General features: G+C 42.7%; 1 protein-coding gene across 1 annotated transcript; it reads left to right on the forward strand.

The window, feature by feature from the left end:
* The first annotated feature begins 1871 nt into the window (after window positions 1-1871).
* Window positions 1872-12363, forward strand: LOC110221111 (C-type lectin domain family 4 member K-like). Its single transcript, XM_021005504.2, has 6 exons — window positions 1872-2189; window positions 4183-4299; window positions 6277-6375; window positions 7511-7662; window positions 8078-8196; window positions 10993-12363. Exons 1-6 carry the CDS (start codon window positions 2132-2134, stop codon window positions 11132-11134), a joined length of 687 nt encoding a protein of 228 aa, XP_020861163.1. The 5' UTR covers window positions 1872-2131; the 3' UTR covers window positions 11135-12363.
* The last annotated feature ends 12626 nt before the right edge of the window (window positions 12364-24989 follow it).

Here is a 24989-nt window from a genome sequence, read left to right on the forward strand (position 1 = left end):
AATAATCCTTTCAACTGTCCTTTCATTATGGCCCCTGACCCAGCCCAGCACTTCATTCTCTGTTATCTCTGGACCACCCCAGGCTACTTGCCACTCCTAGATCACATCCAGATCTTTCCACAGTCTTTCTGTATAAAAGTGTCAATCTTGCCCCACTAGGAGTCTGACCCACTTCTATTGGTGTTACAATAAACCCATTCTTGGGCTGAAAGAAGGCTTGAGTGGTCTAATTCTTTTGAGGCAGACTCATGCCCTATTTCTCTCTGTCTCTCTGTCTCTCTCCCTCTCCCTCTCTCTCTCTCTCTGTGTCTCTCTCTCTCTCTCTCTCTGTCTCTCTCTGTCTCTCTCTCTCTCTCTCTCTGTCTCTCTCTGTCTCTCTCAGTGGAGTAAGAGAGTCCTTTGTTAACAAGCATACATAAGTTCTAAGATTTAACCTACTGCTTTTGCAGTTTTATAGGGGAAATCTAGGAAAACAATCCCTGGTAAGAGTCAATCTCTAGGGTTGGGAAAGGTCTGATAAAATTTCTGACATAGCCAACCCCACATTACCAAGCACCTTACTCTCCACCTTAAGCATCCCCCCCCCCCATTCATGCCGCTTCTCTGCAATCTCCTTAAGTATAGGAAAGTTCTGGGCCTTTTGAGGTCCCAGTACCTTCCTCTTCCCTCCAGAAGTATCCTCCACCATGAGCCTGTGCTTCTTGGTGTAATTGTCCTGTATCATGAGGACTCAAGCTGATGGGAAATGTAATCCCAGGAAGTTTCTTTCAATGAGGGATTGCTACCTAGGCTCAAATATCATAAGGGTGCAGTCAGATGGAAATGTCCTTACTATATCTCCTTGTTCTTTGCAAATAAACTCTAAAGGACCCCACTCATGTTGTTGGTGGAGGGGGAAAGAGGGAAATGAGTGCAGTCTTTAGGGCTACAGGGATGAGGGGAAGCAATAGGGAAACAGGAGACCAGATCTCTGAATCTAGGATCTAAGGGGCCAGGGGTCAGGGAAGTCAGAAGGCTCAGGCACATCCCACTGGGGTTCAAAAATTAGGCAATGTTTAGAAGGTAGTGGATGAGGAAAACCTCTCTCCCCTAGGGCCTAAAACTCCAGCCATGAGCTCATTCCTGCACAAGTCTTCCTAACCCTCAACACCCTCCATTCTAACTTAACTCTTCTCAGTTCCTGCCCCTCTGGCCTTTAGTCTATTGGTCCATTAAAAGAAGCCAATCCAAGCTCTCCCTACCACTAAGACAGACCTTTGGCACTAGAACCACATATTCCCACAGAATCACCAAACACAACCTTGCCTACAGTAACGTGAGACTAGCTTTGTGACTCTGGGCCAGGGATATACTGGAGTCACTTGTATAGGCTAGGGAGAACTGCCTGTTAACTTTTCAGTGTGAACACTTACACTTTAGAAATCAGCAAATGCTACAAATGAGGACTTGATCTATCCTATTATTTATTGTTAAGGCTAAAGAAAGTAAGGGAGAAAATGTTAATAATATAGTTTAAATTTAAAAGCGTGCCATGTGTACATGGGTCTTTTTTTTTTCCTAGAGAGCCCATTGTCAAACACTTATCAGTACATCCTGCTCTGAGCAAATCATTTCAACTCTATTAGTCTCTAGTGTCTCATACATCAAATGGGGGGAATAATATTTGCACTAATATCTCATAGGGGTTTTCTGAGGAAAGTGCTTGGTGTGACAGAGACCAAGTTCCACAAGGTCTCATATTAAGTGGAGATACAGCCCCTTCACACAGTAAAGCCCTGGTCTAAGAGGGCAGACTCAGCATTAGAGTTACAGTTGAAGGGTGGAGTCATGTTCATACTTCCCATTTTTTTCCAATAAATAAATGTGTCTCGAGGTCATTGATGCAGAGCCAGAAGGGACCTCAGAGACCAGAATTCAACCTGCTCATTTACAGATGAAGAGACTGAGGAACAAAGAGTTTGAATGATTTGCCTGATGTCACCCAGGTAGTAAGTGGGAGAGGCAGGATTTTAAATGAGATCTTCAGAGCCCTTTCCATTGGACTATACTGCCTGAAGTGTGAACTGTTAGAGAGCCTATATTGACAGCATCTACTCAGGGAGCCCAGATCCCTGTCTGACTAAAAGAACAGATGGACATTGAAGCTACTGATTCCATTGCAGATGACCAGCAATTCTTCTGGTCCCAAGGTGAGCCCCCTGGAATTGCACCCACCTTCCTGCAACCCAGCTACCCTTCTCATTACTCTCATTCCAACCCCTCTCCCCAGATGCTGGGGCTCCCCAACTTCCTGTTGCCTTGAGACAAAACTTTTCCATATCATTGCAAAACCACTTCTCTAGGGAGTTCCAGTGCTAAAAGGCAAAAATCCAAAGCCCTCAGCCTGGCAGTCCCAGAATCATAAAGCCAGGAGGAATTCCACATGGGATCCCTATATCGGATCATTAAGCTGGCATGGGATTCCACATCCCTGACAAATGAGCATCCAGCTTCTCTTGGGACACCTCCACTGCCTTCCAAGGCATTATTCAACTTGGGGATAGCTTGGAATGGTATGATCCTGACATTGAGCCCAAATCTACCTCTCTGCAATTTCCATTGATTGTTTCTAGTTCTTCCTTCTAGGGCCAGGCAGAATAAGTAAAATCCTCCTACACAACAGCCCTTCAAATATTTGAAGACAATTATAATATCCAAGCCCAGATCTCCTCTTCTCCAGGCAAAAATATCATCCCCACTTTCTTTAATATAGTCCTTGATACGCTCACTATCCTGGTCACTTTCTTTTAGATACGTTCTAGTTTGCTGATGTCCTTTCAAAAATGTGGGTCCTTTCCCAGTGTGGTCCCACTGTACCTTTCCTGCCTTACTTTGCACTCTGGGTGGTAGAGGGAAGGGGAAGCCAAGGATCCTGGGTTCTTCTTCCTATGTCCTCTTCATCTTGGAGAAAGAAGGAGAACTCTCCTCCTTTGGCCAAGTCTCTTGGAAAATTTCAAGGAACTCTTGATTCTGTGCTTGGCTTGTGGGGAGCAGAAAAAATTGGTCTTGTGTTTCCTGTTCTGGACTTACTCTGCCTGAAGGCAAGGGTCAAGGTGCTCACTGTCCCCTGAGATCCCTGGGAAGGCCACACAACCCAAACTACAAGTCCCAGAGCCTTATCAGTCCAATCAGAATGCCAGGCCTTCAGTTTTCTCATCAAGAGGAGCAGCTCTCTCCTGCTGAAAAGAAGGAGGTACGACTGGTATAAGGGGGAAGAGGAAAAAGAAGAGATGGCTTATAACATCTACTATAAGGAGTTCAGTAGGGAGACTCTCAGAGAAGAATAAAATTATGCTTATGTAGCGGTGATGGCCCAGTTGAGATTAGGTAACATAAATTGTAGTAGAGGCAGTTGGCGTAGTTTCATGACTTCCTCCAATAGCATCTGATGGCTTTGGAGTAGGACCATAGAAAGCAGAGGTGGTGTTTAGCAAGGTGTGAGAGGTCATAGGACACTGGAGCAAGGGAATCAAGGACAGGAAAGAGTCTAATTGAACTGCTTCACAGGGATAATAATACTTGTACAAGACAGAGCATGGGCTCTTCACCTTTTGCGTATGTCTTGGGTAGTAGAGTGAAGCCTCTGGACTTCTCAGAATTATGTTTTTAAGTACATAAAATCAATACAGAGGATTGCCAAAGGAAACTGAAAGTTAGTGAAAATAAAGAAGCAATTGTTTCCTATTCAAGTTTATGGATCCCATGAAATCTACTCATAGGCCCCTGAGTGGCCTGTAGACCTCAGGTTAAGAGAACCTATGCTAGAGGCAATGTGGAAAGAGTGCTAGACTTAGCATTAGAAAAGACTCGGGTTTGAATTCCCCTTTCAACAATTTTTTAAAATTTTGTATTTGTTAATTATTAGAATTATTAAATTAAAGTTATTAAATCTAATTTTTACAAAAATTATTAATGTAACAGACATGGGTGAATGCAAGCATTTGCATATGCAAAGAAATGCGTGGAGTGGGAGGGTGAATTGCATAGGAGGCCTTGGCTTTCTACAGTGTACAGCTTAGAGGGGAGGGAGGAAGTGGGTAATACATTTAACATAGTTGTGACCACAGCAACAGCTTAGAAGGCCAGGGCTGTGGCCTGTTTCAGTAACATTGCTCTAGACTTGAATCTTTCTCCTTCTCTAAGGCCTTTTCTCCAAGACAAAGATGCGATTACACCCTGGGATGCAGCGAATGGCCCAAGCAGCCCTCATCCTCCTGTCCTTGGTTTTGCTCATATCCCTTGTGATTGTGGCTGCTCAATGTGAGTAATTCCAAGAGTTCCTGACTATGGTTCCATGGGGCTTGCTGTATCTCAAATTGGGGGGAGTTCTGCTTCTCCCTTGGGGGAGAGGGGTGTTGCTGTGGTAGCAGAAATGGAGGTGCAGAACCCAGAAGAGTTAGAAGAGGTCCCAGTAGGAACTTAGAACCTGACCTGGGCCTTGGTTGGGCATCTTTCTTGACTGGTGCCCAAGGATGGAGGGGAGACCCACATCTAGGGACTCAGGACGCAGAATCAAGAAACTCACTCAGTCTGTCTCTGTCTCCGTCTCCTTGTGTCTTCTTCTGTCTGTCTTCCTCTCTTTGTCTCTCACACATGCACACCATCATAGAGCTGGAAGGAAGCTTATGGAATATCTAGTCCAACCTCTGGTTTTTGGAGATAAGGAAACTGAGCCTCAGAGAGGTATTGAGAGGGCTGGACTAAAGGATCTGCAAGGTCCCCTCCAGCTCTAAATCCTACAAGACATCATGGTGACATTGAAAGAGCCCTGAGCATGGAATTAGGACACCTGGGTTTGAATCCTGAATCTCACCCTTCCTGGTTGCATGACCCTGGATAAATCACCTAACCTCTCTAGCTCAGAGATCTCCACACTGCTTAGGTATTGAGGACCACCACATACCCCTCAACCTCCCTTCCCTGTTCTAGGCTTTCCTAACTTGTCTCTTCATCATCCTCACCCCAGAATTGTCAACAGGTTCCTGAACTTTGTGAGGTTCATTCCTCTTCACCCTCCTCTCACCCCACCCTCCTACTTAGGTGTGGTGGGAAAAGGCAGGCCCTGTCACTAATATGTTGAGTGACCTTCTCTTCTCTGGGCCCATTTACTCCTCTGTAAAATGAGATTGTGATCATTTTCATCTCTCCCTCCATCCCTCCATGTCTCCTTCCTAGGGCTCTTGTGAGGATTATAGAGTTATAGAATCTCAGAGCATGAAGGGAACTTGGAGGTTGTTTTGTTCAGCCCCTACTTCAAGTAATAAGAAGAGCCTTGTCCTCAAAGCCAGAAGACCCAGGCCCCAATTTCATTTCTCCCGTTTCACTAGCACTGTGACCTTGGAGAAGTCTCTTCCCTTTCTAAGCCTCAGTTTCCTCATCTGTAAATTAGGGGATTGGATGCTAAGACTTCTTCTAGCTCTAACATTCTTTGAGTCTGAAATAATGGATAAAAGGGTATTTTGGTAACTGTGGATCAGAGTATATAAGCAAGGTATCACAAAGCAACACTCAGTCCCCAACTCTCTGTTCCAAGTGTGCTGGGTGATCACTGACTGATCAAAAGAATTTTGCCTTCAGTTTCTGCAAATCATCTTTTTATTCTCCCATCTTCCTGATTGGGTGACTCAGGCACAAGGCCCTGGGAGAGAGAGGATATCAGTTTTTCATGGCCCATTCTGTGGGAACTGGAGTAAGGGACTTTTTTTGGGGGGGTAAGGCAGTCAGGGTTAAGTGACTTGCCCAGGTCACACAGCTAGTAAGTGGCAGGTGTCTGAGGCTGGATTTGAACTCAGGTCCTCCTGACTCCAAGGTCAGAGCTTTATCCACTACACCACCTAGCTGCCCTAAGTGAAGGACTTCTAAAGGAAGTCAGTCTTGGTAAATCTATCCAAGTGCAACCAATTAATGGATTAGGTATTGGGGAAGAAAGTGAGTGCTCTCAAAGGAGCAGAAATCAAAGCCCAGGTCTCACCCTGACTGTGCAAATTTCTGCTAGTGACACAAAAATGTCACACCCATTGGGCTGTTACACCCATTGGTGAGATATGGATACAAGAGTGTATCTTGTATGGTCTTTTCCCGAATAGGAATCATATCCCCATCCCTTCCTGAAGTCCCAGTCAAGGAGGGAGTTAGGTCATTAGTTTTATCCTGTTTCTCTTCAAAGACAAGAACTTCCCTGACTGACCCTTGGGCTCCTCTTCCCATCACACAACTACCCTCAGAATGTGATTACAGATTTTCAGGCAAAAAAGAGTATGAGTCTGGAAATCAAGACCCTGAAGGACTCTTTGGAGAATATCAATACCACCTACAATGTCCTGAGACAGCAGCATGGTGAGTCTCCCCTTTTATGGTGGGAAAACCTCAGACAGAGTTATCTGTGACCACCTTTGATTGTCCTTGCTGCAACTACAGCTCCTTCCCATCCCAGGTAAGTCATTTTAGTGTGAATGAAGTTATTACATAATTACATAGAGCACCTGGGTCACTCCAGCTTGCACATGGACTACCCACCCAGACAAGATTCCTCAAGTTCAAAATATTTTGTGTATCTGCATATACTCAAAAACTGTACCTGATGAACCCCTACCAATGTGTTTATTTTTACTAATCGGCCAGATGACACAACTGGTTCAAATCAAACGTATTTTAATGAAATACTAGAAAGATCAGCAGTAGAACAATTTCTCCTAGGGCATACCTCCTACAAAAATACAAACCATCCATGGAAATAGCAAATTCATGTAGGAAATATACATGAAGGGATATATCCACAGGGAATATATGTATCTAAAGTCCATTTGCGTACAAGCAACTCACACCTATGACAATTCAGGGCCACTCATATCTCCTGATGATGCATCTTGTTTCTGCTTGAACCTGCTACAAATTGTACCTAACAGGCATTGCTCCAGAGATCTCATGGTGACTGCTGTGTATTACTAGCACCGGTGATCAGTTTCTTGGTGCTACTAGGCACTGACTTGCTGGATATGTGGTTGCAAGGCTTCCCTCTTCTACCAGCTTGTGGTTTTCAACTGAAATCTCATCTGAGAATTTCATGGTTTTTCTTCCAAATGAGAAGTGGGCTCTGTCTAATCTCTTTTAGCTTATGGATCAGAAGTTGCAGTTGCAGTGAGGAACTGACCCATCTAGTCGTCAGAATGGGAAACTCCTTGGCTATTTTCTTTCATAAGGAGAGGAAACAGTTAGACCCTAGAAGTATATAATGGGAAAAATAGTACTGATCATAATAGACAGCACTCAAGTTTCATATAAACTAGGCTGAGGTGGGGGTGGGAATGCTACCTATATTAATGCCAACATGGTACCTGAAGATTTCTCACACTGTAGTATATTTTTACACTCTAAAGAGCCCTAAAGTCTCTTCCAGCCTGAAATTCTGTGAACTTCTTGGCCTCTCTCTGTTAATTCATTCCCTTCTCTCCTCTCTCCTCCTTCTCCCAAGAGAGGTTCATGAAGAGAGACTCCAGGAACTGGAAAACTTACAATGGAAGTCTCTACTACTTCTCCTGTGATCTCAAGTCCTGGGAGGAGGCTGAGAAAGTCTGTGTATCCCAGGATTCCCACCTGGCATCTGTGACTTCTGTGGGAGAACAGGTAGGCGTACCCTCATAATTTATGGCCTGGGTGTTAGGTGAGGGACAGAACAAATGGCTTTATAATGCCTAGGAACTCCTCAATTCTGGTACAGGACAGAGAAACAGACTCCTGTCCCCAGAGGGGGACATTTACCTGGGGTCCACAGTGCCACATCTCAGAGGACCAGCTCAATCTCTGCCCTTCTCATCCTCACTCCTGCCATAGTGTTCTTCCTTGTTCTAGGGCAGGGTTAGCAGCCATAAGTGATGTCAGTGCTAGTTGGAGAATACAATGTCCCATCAGCCCACCCCTACTCCCTCCCCCACACTCACCACTGGGAATGCTCAGAGACAAACATAGATGGGCCAACAAATGAACACACACACATGCATGCACGTATTAATAGCACATTTTCTGTCAAATCTTTCTGAAGGAATTTCTTTACAAGACATTGAAGGGAGAGAGACATTGGATTGGGCTCAGTGACAGACACACAGAAGACACCTGGACCTGGGTGGATGGGACCATTTATGATGCAGTCCAGAGCAAAGGGTGAGTCTAGCATTTCTGTTCCTCCCCAGCCCTTCATTCTCCAGTCAACTATACTGAGGTTCCAGGGACTTACCCCATTCTCACCCTCTAAGAACAACTCAGAGATAATGAGGGGAGTTGGAATCCATTTCTGACTGTAACAATGGCTGATTACATCAGTGTGTGTGTGTGTGTGTGTGTGTGTGTGTGTGTGTGTGTGTGTGTGTGTGTGTAGTGCGGCTAGTCGTGTGTGAGGCTCTCAAGCACTCTCCAACATTGATGAGGCAGACTCTCAGACAGTCCCATCTGAGAGACACAGCCCTCAACTGTTTCAGAAAGAGTTAACATTACATCACAGACCTACCTAGTCCTTCCTGGAAGTTTAACCTGAGGACACTGGGGAGGCACCAGGAACACCCACAGCTGTTCTCTCCAGGGGGATAAAGAAACACACATGGCTCCCTTAGCCACCTTGCCAACGGTAAGAAAAACATAAACCAAAGGGAAGATTTAGAGGAAAGCCAGCGGTGGGATCCCTTGACTCTCTAGGCTTTCCTGGGTCTGAATCTCCAAGCCTGCCACAAAAATGGCCAATCTACTAACTAGTGATAGTAGGCTCATCTCTTCCTCACCAATAACCAATCAATCAGCAAGCATTTATTAAGTACCTTCCACATTCCAGATACTGTGCTAGGGGCTAAGGATTCAAATATAAAGAAGCAAACAATCCCTGATCAAAAGGAACTTATATTTTCATGGATGGGGGCAGAGACAAGTACATATTTATATGTGTGTGTATGTGTATACATATATATATAAACACACACACACATATACACACATGCACACACATATAGCATAAATATAAAGTTAACAAATATAAATATATATAAAAGGTTAAATACAAGGTAGTTTAGAAGGAAGTTGGAGAAAGGCTTCATGCAGAAGATAGAGCCTGGGCTGCCTCTTAAAGGAAGAAAAGGGTTCAAGGAGCCAGAGGTAAGGAGGAAGTGCATTCCAGGCATAAGGATAGCCAGTTTAAAAGGCATAGAGATAGGAGATGGAATGTCATAAAGGAGGATCAGAGAAAATGCTATTTTGGCCAGATGAAAGATTATGGAAGGGGTAAGTAATATCTAATAAGGCTAGAAAGGTTAGTTGAAGCCCTGTTGTGATGAACCTTAGAAGCTAAACAAAGGAGTTATAATTGATCTTAGGGGAAATAAGAGCAGCTAGGTGGTGTAGTGGATAGAGTGCCAGGGCCTGAAGTCGGGAAGACTCATCTTTGTGAGTTCAAATCTGGCCTCAGACAGAAATTTATTAGCTGTGTGACCCTGGGCAAGTCACTTAACCCTATTTGCCTCAGTTTCCTTATCTGCAAAATGAGCTGAAGAAGGAAATGGCAAACTACACCAGTATATTTGTCATGAAAACATCAAAAGAGGTCACAAAGGGCTGGACACTACTTAAACTACTCAACAACAACAGGGGAAATAGGAAACCACTAGCCGGTGGAGTAGTAGAGTCACATAGTAAGATCTGCACATAAGGCAAATTGCTTTGGCAGCAGTGTGTAGGAGAAACTTGAATCAGGGAGAGTAGTTAGGAGGTTGTTGCAATAATCTAGGGATGAGGTAATGAGGGCCAATACCAGGGTGGCAGCTGTGTGAATGGAGAGAAGGAATAAGATGCTGGAGATGTTGTAAGGTGGCAACAGCAAGATTTGGCAACCAATTATCCCCTACATCACACAATTCTGATACTCCAATGATAACAGCTCAGCTCAGGGGCAAATGGCTACACACACACACACACACACACACACACACACACACACACACACACACACACACCCCAGCTGTGGTAGTGGCTGCTCAGCTCAGTGCTTCAAGCTCCACTGCTATCTCTGGCCATGATTCTGGCCCAAGTAGCAAGTATAACCAGATTTGGAATCACAGGATCCGCATTTGAATCCAAAATGTGAGCCGGTGTGACTTTAGACAAGTCAAGTTCCTTTCCTGGGCATCAAATTTCCCAATCTGTAAAATGAAAGGGTTGGATTAGAGGATATTTATTTAAGCTCCCTCCCAGCTCTAACGATTCTGCACTCCAGTTCTAATTCCTGCCTTCCCTGGCTAGCTTGTGTTAACTCCTCAGGTCTTCTCTAGGCATCTTAGAATCACAAAATGAGTTGGAAGGAATCTCAGAGGTCAATGAATCCATTGTCCATGACTAGCAGTTGCCTCTACAACACCCCTAATAAGTAGTGATCTATTTTCCACTTAAAGATTCCCAATGACAAGGAGCTCACATTTTCTAGAGGCGATCCATCCCATCCTGGGGCCACTCTCTTTGTTAAAAGGTTTGTTCTTCATAATAATAACAGCTAACATCTATTTAATGCTTCAAGGCTTACAAAACGATTTACACAGGCTATCAGATTTGACCCTCACAAACACCCTGTCAGATGGGTGCTATTATTATCCCCATTTTAGAGATGAAGAGATAGGCTGACAGAGATTGTGACTTGCCCAGGGTCACACAGCTAATAAGTGTCTGAGGCTGAATTTGAACTCAGGTCTTCTTGATTCCAAGTTAAGTGCTCTATGCACTATGCCACCTATTTTCACCTACTGCTCCTGGTTCTATCATGTCAAGCAAAACAATTTGAATCCCCTGTCCACATTAAGAACTTCAAACACTAAAAGACAAAAATCAAGTTCCTGTAACAAAACAATAAGATTTCCACCCAGATATTGAAAGAGTTCATTAATCTCAATCTCTGGAATGACTCCCTGTCTACTGTCCATCATCTAGGTTCTGGATACCAGGGCAACCCACCAACTACCAGGGGAAAGAGGACTGTGTGGAGATGAAGATGGAGGCTCTCGCTTCCTGGAATGATGAGAACTGTGAATTAAAATACAAATTCATCTGTAAGAGTCCTCTTGGGCCATAAAACCTGGACTTCTAGGGGGGTATCTGAAACAGAAACCTGAAACAGAGCTCTGAGGACCCCAGTTCTGCACCTAGAATCTCTTCTGAATTCCAGCCTCATCAGGCACTCCTAGGTTTTCACCCTATGACACTGCTGTTAGTCAGCCTTGGGAAGCTGCAGGGATTTCAAAGCTTGGAACACGACTCAGATCCAGGAGGACTTTTGCCCCCAATCTGTCCATTCTCAGTCCTCTCAGTCATAAACTCACTGAATGTCAGAGTTGTAAAAGACCTCAAAGATCAAGTCCAAGCCAATAGGATACTCCTCTACAAAACTCCCTCATCATCTCCATCTCATAGAATCCCTAGCATCCTTCAAAGCACAGCTGACTCCTTGAGACCTTTCCTGATCCCCCAATTGCTAGTACTGTCTTCCTGTTGGAAGTACTTTGAATTACTTTGCACACAATTTTTACTTATTTTTTACATGTTGTATCTCCCCATTTGAACATAAGTTCCCAATACCCAAAAGGCTATGCAATTGTGCAATCCAGAAATGCCACTACTAGGTCTATATCCAAAAGAGATTTTTCCTTTTCTTGTGAGGCAATTAGGGTTAAGTGACTTGCCCAGAGTCACACAGCTAGTAAGTGTTATATGTCTGAGGCCAGATTTGAACTCAGGTCCTCCTGACTCCAGGGCTGGTGCTCCATCCACTGCGCCACCTAGCTGCCCCCAAAAGAGATTTTTTAAAGGGAGGAAAGTACCTATTTGTGTAAAAATATTTATAGCAGCTCTTTTTGTGGTGGCAAAGAATTGGAAATTGAGGGGGATGCCCAGCAATTGGGGAATGGCTGAACAAATTGTGGTATATGATTATAATGGAATGTTACTGTGCTATAGAAAGAATGAATAGGTGGATTTCAGAAAAAAAGACTTACCTAAACTGATACAAAGCGAAGTGAGCAAAACCAGGAGAACACCATACACAGTAATAGCAACACTATACAATGATCGACTGTGAATAACTTAGCTATTCTCAGCAATACAACGATCCAAGACAATTCCACAGGACTCATGATGAAAAATACTATCCACCTCCAGAGTGAATGGAGTCTGAATGCAAGTCAAAGCATATTATTTTTCATTTTCTGTATTTTTTCTTGTTTTTTTTTCTTTGAGTCTGTATCTTCTTTCACAACAGAACAATATGGTAGTATGTTTTGCATGATTAAACACATTATTACCTTTATCAAATTGCTTACTGTCTCAGGGATGGGTGGGGTAAGAGAGGGAGAGTGAAAATTTACAATCAAATTTTTTTAAATGAATGTTAAAAATTGTCATTACATGTAACTGGGGGGGAATAAAATATTATTTTTTTAAAAACAATATAATCTCCTCAGGGGCAGTATCTGTTTTATTTTGCCTTTGTATCCTGGTACCAAAAATGCCTTGCATATAGTAGGTGCTTACTAGGTGTTTGTTGAGTTGAACATCCCTGACTTATTAATCCCATGACTTCTGTGTAGAGAAGTTACCTTCCAAAGCAACCCATTCAATTTTGTACAACACTAACTGTTGGGAAATGTTTTATGATATTGATCCTAAATCTGCCTCTAGAACTTCCCCTCATTGTTTCCAAGTCTGCCTTTAGGGCCAACAAGAACAAGTCTAGTCCCTTTTCCCCATGAAGACCCAGATGAATGGAACAGTTGCCACACCCTCCAGCCCTACCACCAATCATCCCTGGTCTACTCACTCCTCCTTCCTACAGCCTCCAGTTCTTTGGTCCATTTTCCCCTACCCCCAAGTCCCATAACCCACCACTACTAGTCTTTGATGCTGCTACAGCTTCATGTGCTCCTAACCTCCCCTTCACTTTCCCTGAGCTGAGCCAGGGAGGATGTGGGGACCTCAGGTAATGAGGGGGCCTAATGATATGAGAATCAGTTGAAGGAACTGGGGGGGGGTTAAGCTGAAAAAGAGAAGACTCAGGGGCAGATACTTTTGCTTTCTTCATGTTTCTGAAGGTCAAAGGTGAAAGGTTAGACCTTCTGTTTGGCTGCAGAGGATAGATCTAGAACCATAGGGAAGAAATGACAGGGAGGTTGGCTTGGCTCTGTGTAAGGAAAATCTTTCTCAGTTAATAATGGTCAGTCAAGAAACATTTAAGCACCTACTATATTCCAGATACTCTGATAAGTACCAGAGATATAAAAGAAAGCAAAAGACAGTCTCTGCCCTCAAAGGGCTCGGTAGAATGGGGGAGAGAAAAAGCAAACGAATATATACAAATAAGCTATATATGGCACAAATAGGAAATAATTAACAGAGGGAAGGCATTGATAATAGTAGTGTTTGCGTAAAGCTCCCTTTAGAAAATGGAATTTTAGTTGGGACTTCAAGGAAGCCAGGGTCAGTAGTTGGAATGGTGGAGGAAGAGCGATCTAGACATGTGGGCAACCAGAGAAAATGCCTGGAGCTGAGAGAGGAGGAATTTGTTTGGGAAACAGCTGGGAGGCCAATGTCACTGGATCAAAGAGTATGTGTCAGGGAGTAAGGAGGAAAAAGACTAGAAAGGTAGGAAGGGGCTAAGTTACACAGGCATCGAGTGCCAAAGAGGAGGCAAAGAGTGCCAATTTGAACTGTGCACAAGTGGTAGGAGCTTTGTCAAGAGGCAGGCAGGCAGCTCGTGGAGGCTCTAGGGGATCTGGAGGCCAAGGCCAGGGAGTCACCTGAGGAACATAATCGAAATAGGTTTATGTAGTGTATGGACCATGTGACCTCTGATATTGTAATTCTGGTATTCCTGTCTGTGAAGTAGCTTCTAGGTTGCTCTCAAGTCCAGGAGTTCTACACCTTTTTTGTGTGTTACAGACCCCTCTGGCAGTCTGGGGATCCCTAGGGACCCCTGATTTTTAAATGCATAAAATAAAACACATACAATTACAAAGGAAACCAATTATAATGAATGACAGTTATCAAAATCCTATTAAAAAGGCAAGCCCACCACCCCTAGACTAAAAACCCCTGTCTAGGAGGGTATTCAGATTGAAGAACTGCCGTTTGAAGGGAGATTCCATTTTTCTGTTTAGCTCCAGAGGGCAGCACTAGCAGGCACTTTAGCCCTAGAGTAGGGCTGGATGGAATTTGCAGAAAGACAGATTTTGACTCTATGAAAGGAAAATCTTTCTAAAAAATGAGAGCTGCCTGAAAGAGAAATGGGTTTCCTCATAAGGTAGTGAGCTCCCCATAGGTCAAAGTGTTCAAGTAAAGACTAAATGACCATATGTCAGGGGTGTTATAGAAGAGTGTCCAGGTCTGGTTAAGGTTAGACTAGATGAGATGGCCCCTGGAGTTCCTTTTTGGCTCTGAAATCTATGGAGATTTGTATTAAATCTGTTTATAGCCACCTGACTTTCTTGGCTTCCCTCTGAGAACCAAGCAGTCCAATAAGGAGCTTCAATCCCCCACTGTCCTTTCCTGGGACAGATAATCTCCAGGGAGGCAACAGGGAGTTGTGGACATGAAATGAAGGGAGCCAAGTTCTATTCCTGGCTTTAACATACCTACCTGAATAACTTGGGGCAAGTAACTATGCCACCTTACCCCCTCCATTTGTCCATCTACAAAATGGGTATAATTATACCACCCACGCCACAGTGGTGTTGTGAGGATCAAATGAGATAATAATAATAATACTGACAATAGCTAATATTTATATAGTGCTTACTATGTACCAGACACTGTGATAAGCATTTTACAAATATCTCATTCGATTCTCACAACAACCCTGGAAGGTAGGTGCTATTATTATCCCAGTTTTACAGACGAGGAAACTGAGGTAAACAGAGGTTAAGTGACTTGTCCAGGGGCACACAGCTAGGAAATGTCTGAGGCCAAATTTTTATTCAGGTCTTCCTGACTCCAAGCTAGTGCTAGCCACTGGGCCACCTAGATGCCCCATGCCATACATGTAAAGTGCTTTGCAAACCTTACCATGATCTATAAATGTTAGTTATTATTACTTGGTGCAGCCGAGTGAAGTCCAGTATTTTTCAAAGTCACTGTACTCAGAAACTGAAAGAAAAACCAAAGAGAACTCAGCGCCGATCTCTGCAGTCCCCCTTACAATCCCACCTCATATCCCAGCCCATTCATCACCTGCTCCTTCTGCTGGGGCCCCTTGCTTCCATCTAGCACTTTCATTTCTGATGCTGACTTTAAGGAAATTTCAGCAGGTGGTTGCTCTGAGCAACAAGGGTCCTCGTGTAAACTCTACTGTCTTGATCCCCTTAGTCTTGGGAGAGGAAGATCATGTGAAGATCATGTATATTAGACACAGCTTGGGCTTGGGTTTCCCTGAGGGAAGTTTCTGAGATCCCTTGGAGGGATAGATTTCTCTGTCTCTCTGTCTCTCTGTCTCTCTCTCTCTCTCTCTCTCTCTCTCTCTCTCTCTCTCTCTCTTCTCTCTCTCTCTCTGTCTCTCTCTCTCCCCCCTCCCCACTTCCTCCCCCTTCCCCTCCCCCTCCTCCTCTTCCTCTCTCTCTGTCTCTCTCTTCCTACTGCTCCCTCCCCAATTTTACAGGGGAGAGAATGCTGAATTGGGAGTTAGGAAACCTATGTTCACATTCTGCTCTGACACTTATGACTTGTTTGACCTTGGGCAAATTGCCAGGCCTCTTTGGACCTCTGTTTCCTCATCTGTAAAATGAAGGGTTTGGACATTTGTCAGCTGAAGTCCCTTCTAGTTGTATATCTCTGATTCTATTCCTGCCCTCCTTCCAGTACTCTCCTGGGCACCTGAAGTCTCAACCCCTCAAGGCAATCTGGATTGTTGCAATAGTCCTGAGAGGTAAAGTGGTTTCTGTGGGTCCTCTAGAATTGTAATCATATACAGCATGGCATAGAGGGAAAGGGTTGGACTTGGAAACAGGAGAACTAGGTTTGAGTCTTTAATCTACAATTTATCAGATCTGTGGCCTTAGGAAAGTCAGTTCCCTTTTCTAGGCCTCAGTTTCCTCAATGGTAAAATTAGTATGTTAAAGGCAGGCCTGACTCAGGCCCTGTTCCTTCAAGTTCTGTGTTGGAACGTACTTGTAGATCATTCAACAGTTAATGAAAAGGAGATTTACTTAGTCATAGCATAGAAAGGATATTCAACAAGGATACTGCAGCACTAAGCTTGGGTAGACCTGTACACACACACACACACACACACACACACACACACACACACACACACACACACAAACTATTTCCATATATAATTGGTCTCATCAGCAGGGTAGGATGTAGTGATTTGCATAGTCTTGGGACATCCACCAAGTCTGAAGAGCCCAGACCCCACCTGGGTGGGCCTTTTAGTGCCCTTAGGTGATCGATATGACCAAAAGCTGTCAAAGGAGGCTTGGGCCTTGGCCCATGGGCCAATTAAGTCCCAGAGATACCTTCGTCACCTTTCAGGAAAAAACTAGCTTAGCCCATGTTGCAAGAGGAGGGAGAAATCCTGGTAGATACTGGTTTTTCACATAGGACACTAGATTTAATGAGTTCTAAGTCCTTTGATGTTTAGGGGATAATAAAGCTCTGTCTTCAGCCAATAGCTTTCCTGGTCTTCATCTTTTTAGAGGCAGAAAGAAGTTAATTAGCAAGTTTGCCATTGAAAGAACTGGATCCCAAAGACTTTCTGACTAGGAAGGACTAGAAATTTTAAAAAAACAGCCATTTGTTTAAACAAATCACTTGTTGTGTGTAGAGTATGGCACTAGGTATTGAGGGAAATTCAGGTTTGTCGGGGGTGGGGTATGATCTCTGTCATCATGGAGCTCACAGAGCAGGGATTTGCAGGGGGTGGACATAAGACACAAACATAGATAATAACCAACAATCATAGCTAGCATTTATATGGCACTTTAAGGTTTATAAAGCATATTACATACATGATCTCATTTGAATTAGCTGTAACAGACAATATTACATGATAAGTGTATCACAGAGTAAAATGCAGAGTCTGAGAATGAAAGTAGATACTAATCGCAGTGATGAAGAAAGACTTTCTGGAGAAGGGCTTTAAGAATTGGTTAAGAGTTTGCCAGGCAACAAGTAGAAGAAAGGACATTCCAAGGATGAGGAAAGGCATAGAGGAGGAAGAGGCCAGATTGGAGGGGAGAGGAGACATGAGAGAAGAAAAATGTCTAGTTTGGCTAAAGGGGACAGTATGTAGAAGGGAGCAATGTAAGTAATTCTGGAAAGTCAAAGCAGTAGCAGAGTGTAGAAGCTCCTCTAAATTGTAGAATGACAGCTTCACTCAGTTGCCAGCAAGGAGTCTCTAATTATTTTTTGAGAAAAGGAGTGATATGACCAAATTTATGTATAAAACAGATTATTCTGTAGCAATATATTCATAGATTGGGGGGGGTGGAGGAAGGAGAGAGTGAAGACAGGAAGACCCCAAAAGGAAGCTGTTTCAATAGTCCAAGCAGTTAGCAATAAGATCTGATAGTGACCATGCAAGAAAAGAAGAGGGAATAGGTTTAACAGATGTCGAGTAAGTAGAATCAATAAGCCTTGGTGTATTGGCTTATCTTTGAACAACCTTTTGAGCCAAGAATTTCCCCTCTGAAAATGAAGATAGACAGAACCTGATGGAGCTATTTTGCCTATGAGTCTCAATCCAAATCTTCACAGATTTCAGAGCCAGAAGGAAACTACAGAAGCTGTTTCATCTAATTTAACTTTAACCTGGCCTGGAAACCTTTTGCACCACCCCTGACAAATACGCATCCAGACTCTGTTTCAACATTTCCACTTATGGGGAGCTCACTATCTTATGAGACAACCCATTTCACTTTTGGGCAGTTCTCATTTTTAGGAAGGTTTTTCTTTTATAGCAATAAACTCTGCCTTCTTGTAACTTCCACCCAGCCCTACTAGTGCTGTCCTCTGGGGCTAAACAGAGCAAATTGAATCCTTTTTACATGTTGTCGTTCTTCAGATATATGAAGTCAGGTATGAAATGTCCAAGAATTGTTCTCTTCTTCAGATCAACTAATCCTCTTATGGACTCCTCAGAGGGGAGGCTAGGCTGGAACTCACCTCACCTTGGGTGGGCCAGAGGTGAGTGGAGAATGGGAAAGAAAAGAATCCACAGGTTTTCTGTATTCCAGCTTTGCGTTAAGTAGAGAGCACTGTCAGATTGCAGCTGGATGGCTGGGCTCAATGTGTACTGAATCCAGGAGTTGACTTATCCTAATCACTTGGAGGACAGAATGGACCTGTTCCAAGTTCTAGGGGTGGAGGGGATGTGGGTAATGTGGGTAGGAGGAGAAAAACTCATAGTCTTTCACACAGAGATTCACAAACACATTCAACAAATCAAGTCAACAAGTATTTATTAAATGACTATTAGGTGCCAGGCAAAGTGCTAAGCAGTGAAAACACAAAGAAAGACAAAAATAGTCCCTACTCTCTAGAAGCTCATAGTTTAATGGGAGAGACAAAATGCAGACAACTATGTACAAGCAAGATATATACAGGATAAATTGGAAATAATCAATAGAGGGAAAGTGCTAAAAATTAAAGGGGATCAGAGGGCAGATAGGTGGTGCAGTGGATAGAGCACCAGCCCTGGAGTCAAGAGGGCCTGAGTTCAAATCTAGCCTCAGACACATAACACTCACTAGCTGTGTGACCCTGGGCAAGTCACTTAACCCCAATTGCCTCACCACAAACAAACAAACAAACAAAACAAAATTAAAAGGGATCAGGAAAGAAATCCTACAGAAAATGGGATTTTAGCTGGGATTTGAAGGAAGGCATTGAAGCCAGGAGGTGGAGATGAGGAGAGAGAGAGAGAATTGTAGGGTATAGTCAGTGAAAATGCACAGAATTGGAAGACTGAAGGCCATGTGCAAAGAACAGCAAGGAGGCAAGTGTCCCTTGAACACAGAGTACGTGGAGGGGAGCAGGATGTAAGCAGATTAGAAAGATAGGAAGGGGTCTGGTTGTAAAGGGTTTTAAAAGTCAGCTGAAGGATTTTACACTTGATTCTGGAGGTGATAAGAAGACACCAGAATTTATTTAGTGAGGGAGGGGGTGATATGGGCAGATATATATGTTAGTAAGATCAGTTTGATAGTTGGGTGGAGGATGGGTTATAGTGAGGATAGACTTCAGGAAACAAGCATTTAAACACTTACTATGTGCCAGGCACTGTGTACTTCACAAATATTATCTTATTTGATCCTCACAACCACTCTAGGAGGTAGGCGCTATTATTATCCTCATTTTACAGATGAGTAAACTGAGGCAAACAGAGGTTAAGTGACTTGCCCAGTGTCACACAGCTATTAAGTGCCTAAGGCTTGAGGTAGAGAGTCCAAAATGACTGACTGAACAATTAGAAGACTATTGCAATATTCCAGTCAAGTGGTGATGAGAGCCTGCACCAGGGTAATGACTGTATCAGAGGAGAGAAAGGCACTTAGATGAGAAATGTGAAGGCAGAATTAACAAGATTGGCAACAGATGAGATTGGGGAAGGAGTAAGAAAGAGTGAAAAGTAGAGGATGATACTTAGATTGTGAGCCTGAGTGACTGGAGGATGGTGGCACCTTTGATAGTAAGTCAGGGAAAAAGGAGGACTTGGGGGAGGGCACAGAATGGGTTTAGTTTTGGACATGTTGAGTTTAAGATGTCTATGAGACATCCAGTTTGATATGTGTAATAGGGAGTTGAAGACAGAAGACTGGAGGTCAGCAGAGAAGTTAGGGTGGGATAAATTGATCTGAGGATCATAGCAGAGATGGATTGAATCCATGGGAGTTGATAAGATCACCAAGTGAAATAGTATAGAAGAAAAAGATAAGAGTTCCTAGAACAGAACCTTGGGGAACACCTACAGTTATCTGGAATAATCTGGATGAAGACCTAGCAAAAGAAAATGAGAAATATCCATCAGAGAAGTAGGAGGAGAATGAAGAGAGAGCAGTGCCATAAAAACCTAGAGAAAAGATAGTATTAACAGGAAAGAGGTAGAGGTCATAAATAATGAGGCTTGAGAAAAGGACATAAGATTTAGAAATTGAGATCATTGGTAACTTTAGAGAGAACAGTTTCAGTTGAATGATGAGGTTGGAAACCAGACTACAGAGAGTTAAAAGAGTGAAAGGATAGAAAGTGGAGGCACTGATTATGGATGGCCTTCTCAAGTTTAGCCATTAAAGGGAGAAGAGATTTAGGGTGATAACAAGGGATATGGGCAGATAAGTGAGAGTTTTTTAAGGATGAAGGAGATGAGTATGTTTGTAGGGAAGCAAGTAGTAGATAAGAAGAGAATAAGTGAGAGAGTGGGGATGATAGAATGGGCAATTAGCTAGAGAAGACTGGATGGAATGTTTCACATGTGCACGTGGAGGGATTTGCCTTGGTAAGGAGAAAGATTGCCTCTTCATGTGAGACAGAGGTGAAGGAGGAAATAAATATGGGCAGGTGGCATACAAGTGATGTGAAATGAGGAGAGAAAGAGCTCTTAAAATCCTAAATAATAGACATATCCTCATATACATTTTAAAGGAGGTAGAGTAACTACAAATCAGACATTATGGAATACATTGCCACAGTCAAAAGTTAGCTGTAACTATCACATTTAGACAATAGTTCATGTTTAAAAAGCCTGTAGGTTTTTAGTCAACAGAGTTACATAGCAGCCAAAAAAAAAAAAGCTAACACAATCTCAGTCTACATTAAGAAAAGCATAGCAACCAGAATTAGCAAGGCAATAATCCTAGTTTATCCCACTCTTATCAGACTCCATGTGGAGGGTTATGTTCAGTTCTAGGCACTATCTTTTAGGAAGCACTAAGAAAGTGCAAAACATCCAGAGGGTGGAGATCAGGATAATGAGGAAATGCAAGACAATTACCTCTGAAGATCTAGTAAAGGAATTGGGAACATTCAGCCTGCAGAAGAAAATAATTGGGAGATGGAATGATGTGTTGTTGTCTTCAAATATTTGCTGTCATAGTAAAGGGTATAAGTTGGAGAGAGAGAGAGAGAGAGAGGAGAGAGAGAGAGAGAGAGAGAGAGAGAGAATGAATTTATTAAGGGCTTGTTATGTACCAGTCACTGCACTAGGCACTAGGAATACAAGTGCGAGCACACAATACAATCCCTACCCTCAAGGAGCTTGCATTCTAATTGGGGAAAACAATACACAGGTGGACCTGGAAAGGAAGTAACTACTCTGCAGTGGCAAGATATAGAAGCCTGGTTCTGGGCAACACGAGATGAAGGCTCAACTATCTGAGCCCAGTATCCCAGAGGCAAAGTCCAATATTGCAGAGGAAAGAGGCAATTGTGAACAATAGCTAGAAAGAAGTATATAGTCCAGCTCAAGCTGAGTAAAAAATGGCTAACAATTAGAGCTATCCAAAAGTGGAATGAGTTCTGTGGATTTAAGATGGTGGTGGTGGTGATGGCAGCAGTGAGAGTTCACATTGATATAGAAATGCATCATTTAAAGAACACTTTACATATGTTATTTAATTTAATCAATGAATTTCCTACCATTGGAGGTCTTCAAGTACAAGCTAACTAGTAACTTGTCAAAGATGACACAAAAGAAGATTCCTTCTTGTTCCTATTGAACTAAATGACCTCTGAAATCACTTCCAACTCAGAGTGTCTGTGATTCAGGACATAGAATGTCAAAGCTGAAAGGGACTTTAAAACAGAGAATGTCAAAGCCAAGGCCTAAGCCAGAGTCCAGAGCTGATATGTACTTTCTCTTTAGTTGAAGGTTTTTGAACTTGGTTTTTTTTAATATTGTGATAACTTTATTCCAATGTAATTGGTTCACTTTAAAATCCCATGTATTTTATTTTATGCATTTAAAATAATTATTATGAGAAAAGGTCCATGGGCTTCTCTAGACTGCCAGAAGAGGTGATAACACAAAGAAGAATAAGAACCCTGGCTTTGGACATGTTTCTGGGCTTACCTGTGAGGGATGGGGAAGAGGAGTTAGAGGAGGCAGATACTTTGAGATAATAGGAGCACCATCTAGGATATTTGATGGAAATGGGGACACTGTCCATGGTGCTGGGTCCATGTCCCAGGTCTTCAATGTCCATTTAGGGATGGAAGAAACCATCTGATAAAGATGTAATGGGCTTGGGCACTTTCCCTGGTGCTGTGGTGGGGTGTGTCAATAATGAGATGGTGTGGGAGCACTATCACGCCATCGTTCTGGTATGAAAGTAAAAACATTTCCTATGTGCAGTCAGTCAGGAACTGGAGGAGCAATCCATGGACCTAGTATGAAAGTATCTGACCTTGGTGCTGAAATAAAGGCAGTGCATAAAGTGGGAAATTCTGTCCAAGGTTCTGGGATTGGGGTTAGGGAGGAATTGTCCTTGATGTAAAGATGTGAGCACTGTCTGCTCAATGAATATTTATCAATAGACTGACTGGGCTGAGATGAAGTGGGATAGCCACCTATGGGCTAAGATATAACAAATCTTTCACTGCAGTGTTTAGATTTTGGTGTGCTCCATGATGCTGAAGGGTGTGAGGAGTCTATCCATGGTTCTGTATAGGTGAAGTGCTATCTGTAGTGCTGTGTTATGGGTGGCTGTGACAGCTTTGCCTCTGTGTCTGCCATAATTGTGGAGGTGCTGTCCAAGGTTTTTAATGGAAAGAAAGCTCTCTCCCCCTCTCTCCTCCCCCCCAACTCTCTCTCTTTTGTCTCTCTCTCCTCTTTCTTCTTCTTCTTCTTCTTCTTTCTTCTTCTTCTTCTTCTTCTTCTTCTTCTTCTTCTTCCCCTCCTCCTCCTCCTCCTCCTCTCTCTCTCTATGTCTCTGTCTTTATGTCTCTCTGTCTCTGTCTCTGTTACTATTTCGCTCTCTCTCCTGGACACAAGGGCACCAGGCACTGGCCACACTGAGTACCTTCTTGTCTCTCATTTCCCCCCACTCCCCACCCCAGAGAATAGACTAGACTGCTGGGTTAAGAAAGTTAAGAATAGACTGTGTGGTACAGTTGAAAGGACCCTGGAACTGGAGTCAGGGGAGAGGTGAAGGTGTTGAAACCATACTGCTACTTGTGTGAACTTAAACAAGCCTCATCTTTTCTGGACCTCAGTTTCTGCATCTGTAAGAATAAGAGGATTTAACTGGATGGCCTAGGTATCACCACATATGCCCATGATCCTTGACTTTTGCTCCAAAGAATTCAACTCATTCATCTACAGGTCCCTGAAATACTGAGCCTTGCTGCAAAATGAAGTGCAGGAACCTGAGGTGCTGGTCTGAAGAAGTAATACCAGCAATGGATGGAGTAGTTCTTGTGGTACCTGCTCACAGAATCAGGTGGACCCTGCAAGCAGACTCACCTTTCCTAAGTTCTTTGTTTACATGGTTCTATGTAAGGAATGGTACCAAACTTTTATTTCCTATTCCTATATAGATATTTTAGCTGTATTTTCCTAGGAGGTGGAAGAACAGCAAAGACATTTTGCTTTCACTACAGAGTGCAGGAAAGGAAGTAGTGTCTAATAAGACTAGAAAGGTAAGTTTGAACCACTTTATAAAGGGCCTTAAATACCAGCGTAACTTCTTTTTTTTTTAAGAAAAACAAATTTGTGTTACTTATTATCAGCATATTTTTACAGAAACGTTTTCATTGGAGTAAGTACTTTCTCCACTGATAAATATTACAATGTGTACTCTCTCTCTCTTTTTTTTTTTTAGTTGATATGCTGGGGGTGGGGGAAGTATCTTTTGGTGATAAACTTCCCTGAAATGAGAAAGCTGGTCTTCAGATAACCAACATTCTGGTGCCAGGTCTATGCTTGAAATCTTTCTAATTTGGTAGGACCTGCCAGAACTCAGGCTTTACTGGTATAACCTTTGAGCATATGTGATGTAGAAAAGAGGTGTCACACATGTGGCCCATTGGCCCACAATACTTGCAAGTGAGGCCCAAATGAGATTAAAATATAATTGGGAAATATTTGACAAATAAAATACAACAGATAGTATCAATATGAGGTTTTCTAAGTTAATATGCATCCCACAGGGATCCTTATGTATGCATTAGTGTCCCCTGTTTTCATTTGAATTTGACACCACTGATGTAGAGGTGTCAGAGGAACACTTCAATGGAGAGTAATTTTTGACAAATTGTAAAATAGTTTTTTTATATACAGAGACAACTTTGGCACTTTTTCTACAGAGAGAAAACTTACATTTTTTCCTGATGTTTATATATGTCTATTATAAAATAAACTTTATCAGGTAAAAATAAATGGTACTCAAGAGAAATGGGTTTGAAACAGCAGAAAAATATTTTTTCTTTTGTAATCTTGGTCATGGAAAAGTACATTCTCACCTAATAAATAGCTAGTTTCATAACTTAAATGAGATTAGATCACTGGAGTATAAGATATACCAGGAAAGCAAAGATGACACATTCAATAGGAGAAAAAGGAAAAAAAAATTAATGCAGTAATGTTAGCAATACAACAAATAGACAACCAGAAAAATTTTCAATAAGTCTACCAGACACTGGAATGTCACTGAAGAAAATGATCAAGATTTAGTGAAACAATGATGACTTGAAGAATGTCCCTCTCAGTACCAGCACCAGGACAGTAAAGCTCTTGGAAGCCAGTAGCTATTCTGATTTTGTCCATACACCCCAAGTGTTGAACAGTTGAAAGGACCTTGAAACTAGAGATAGGGGAGAGGTGAAGAGATTGAAGCCAACTTCTAGCCCCATGTTCAGCCCCATGCCTTACACACAGACAGTGAACTGGGCTGTCATAGCCAATCAGTTCATTAATTTAGTCAAATAAAAACAAGAAATTAGGT

This window comes from Phascolarctos cinereus, unplaced genomic scaffold, assembly GCF_003287225.1.
Source record: "Phascolarctos cinereus isolate Bilbo 61053 unplaced genomic scaffold, phaCin_HiC Scaffold_9;HRSCAF=440, whole genome shotgun sequence".
Classification (NCBI taxonomy): domain Eukaryota; kingdom Metazoa; phylum Chordata; class Mammalia; order Diprotodontia; family Phascolarctidae; genus Phascolarctos; species Phascolarctos cinereus.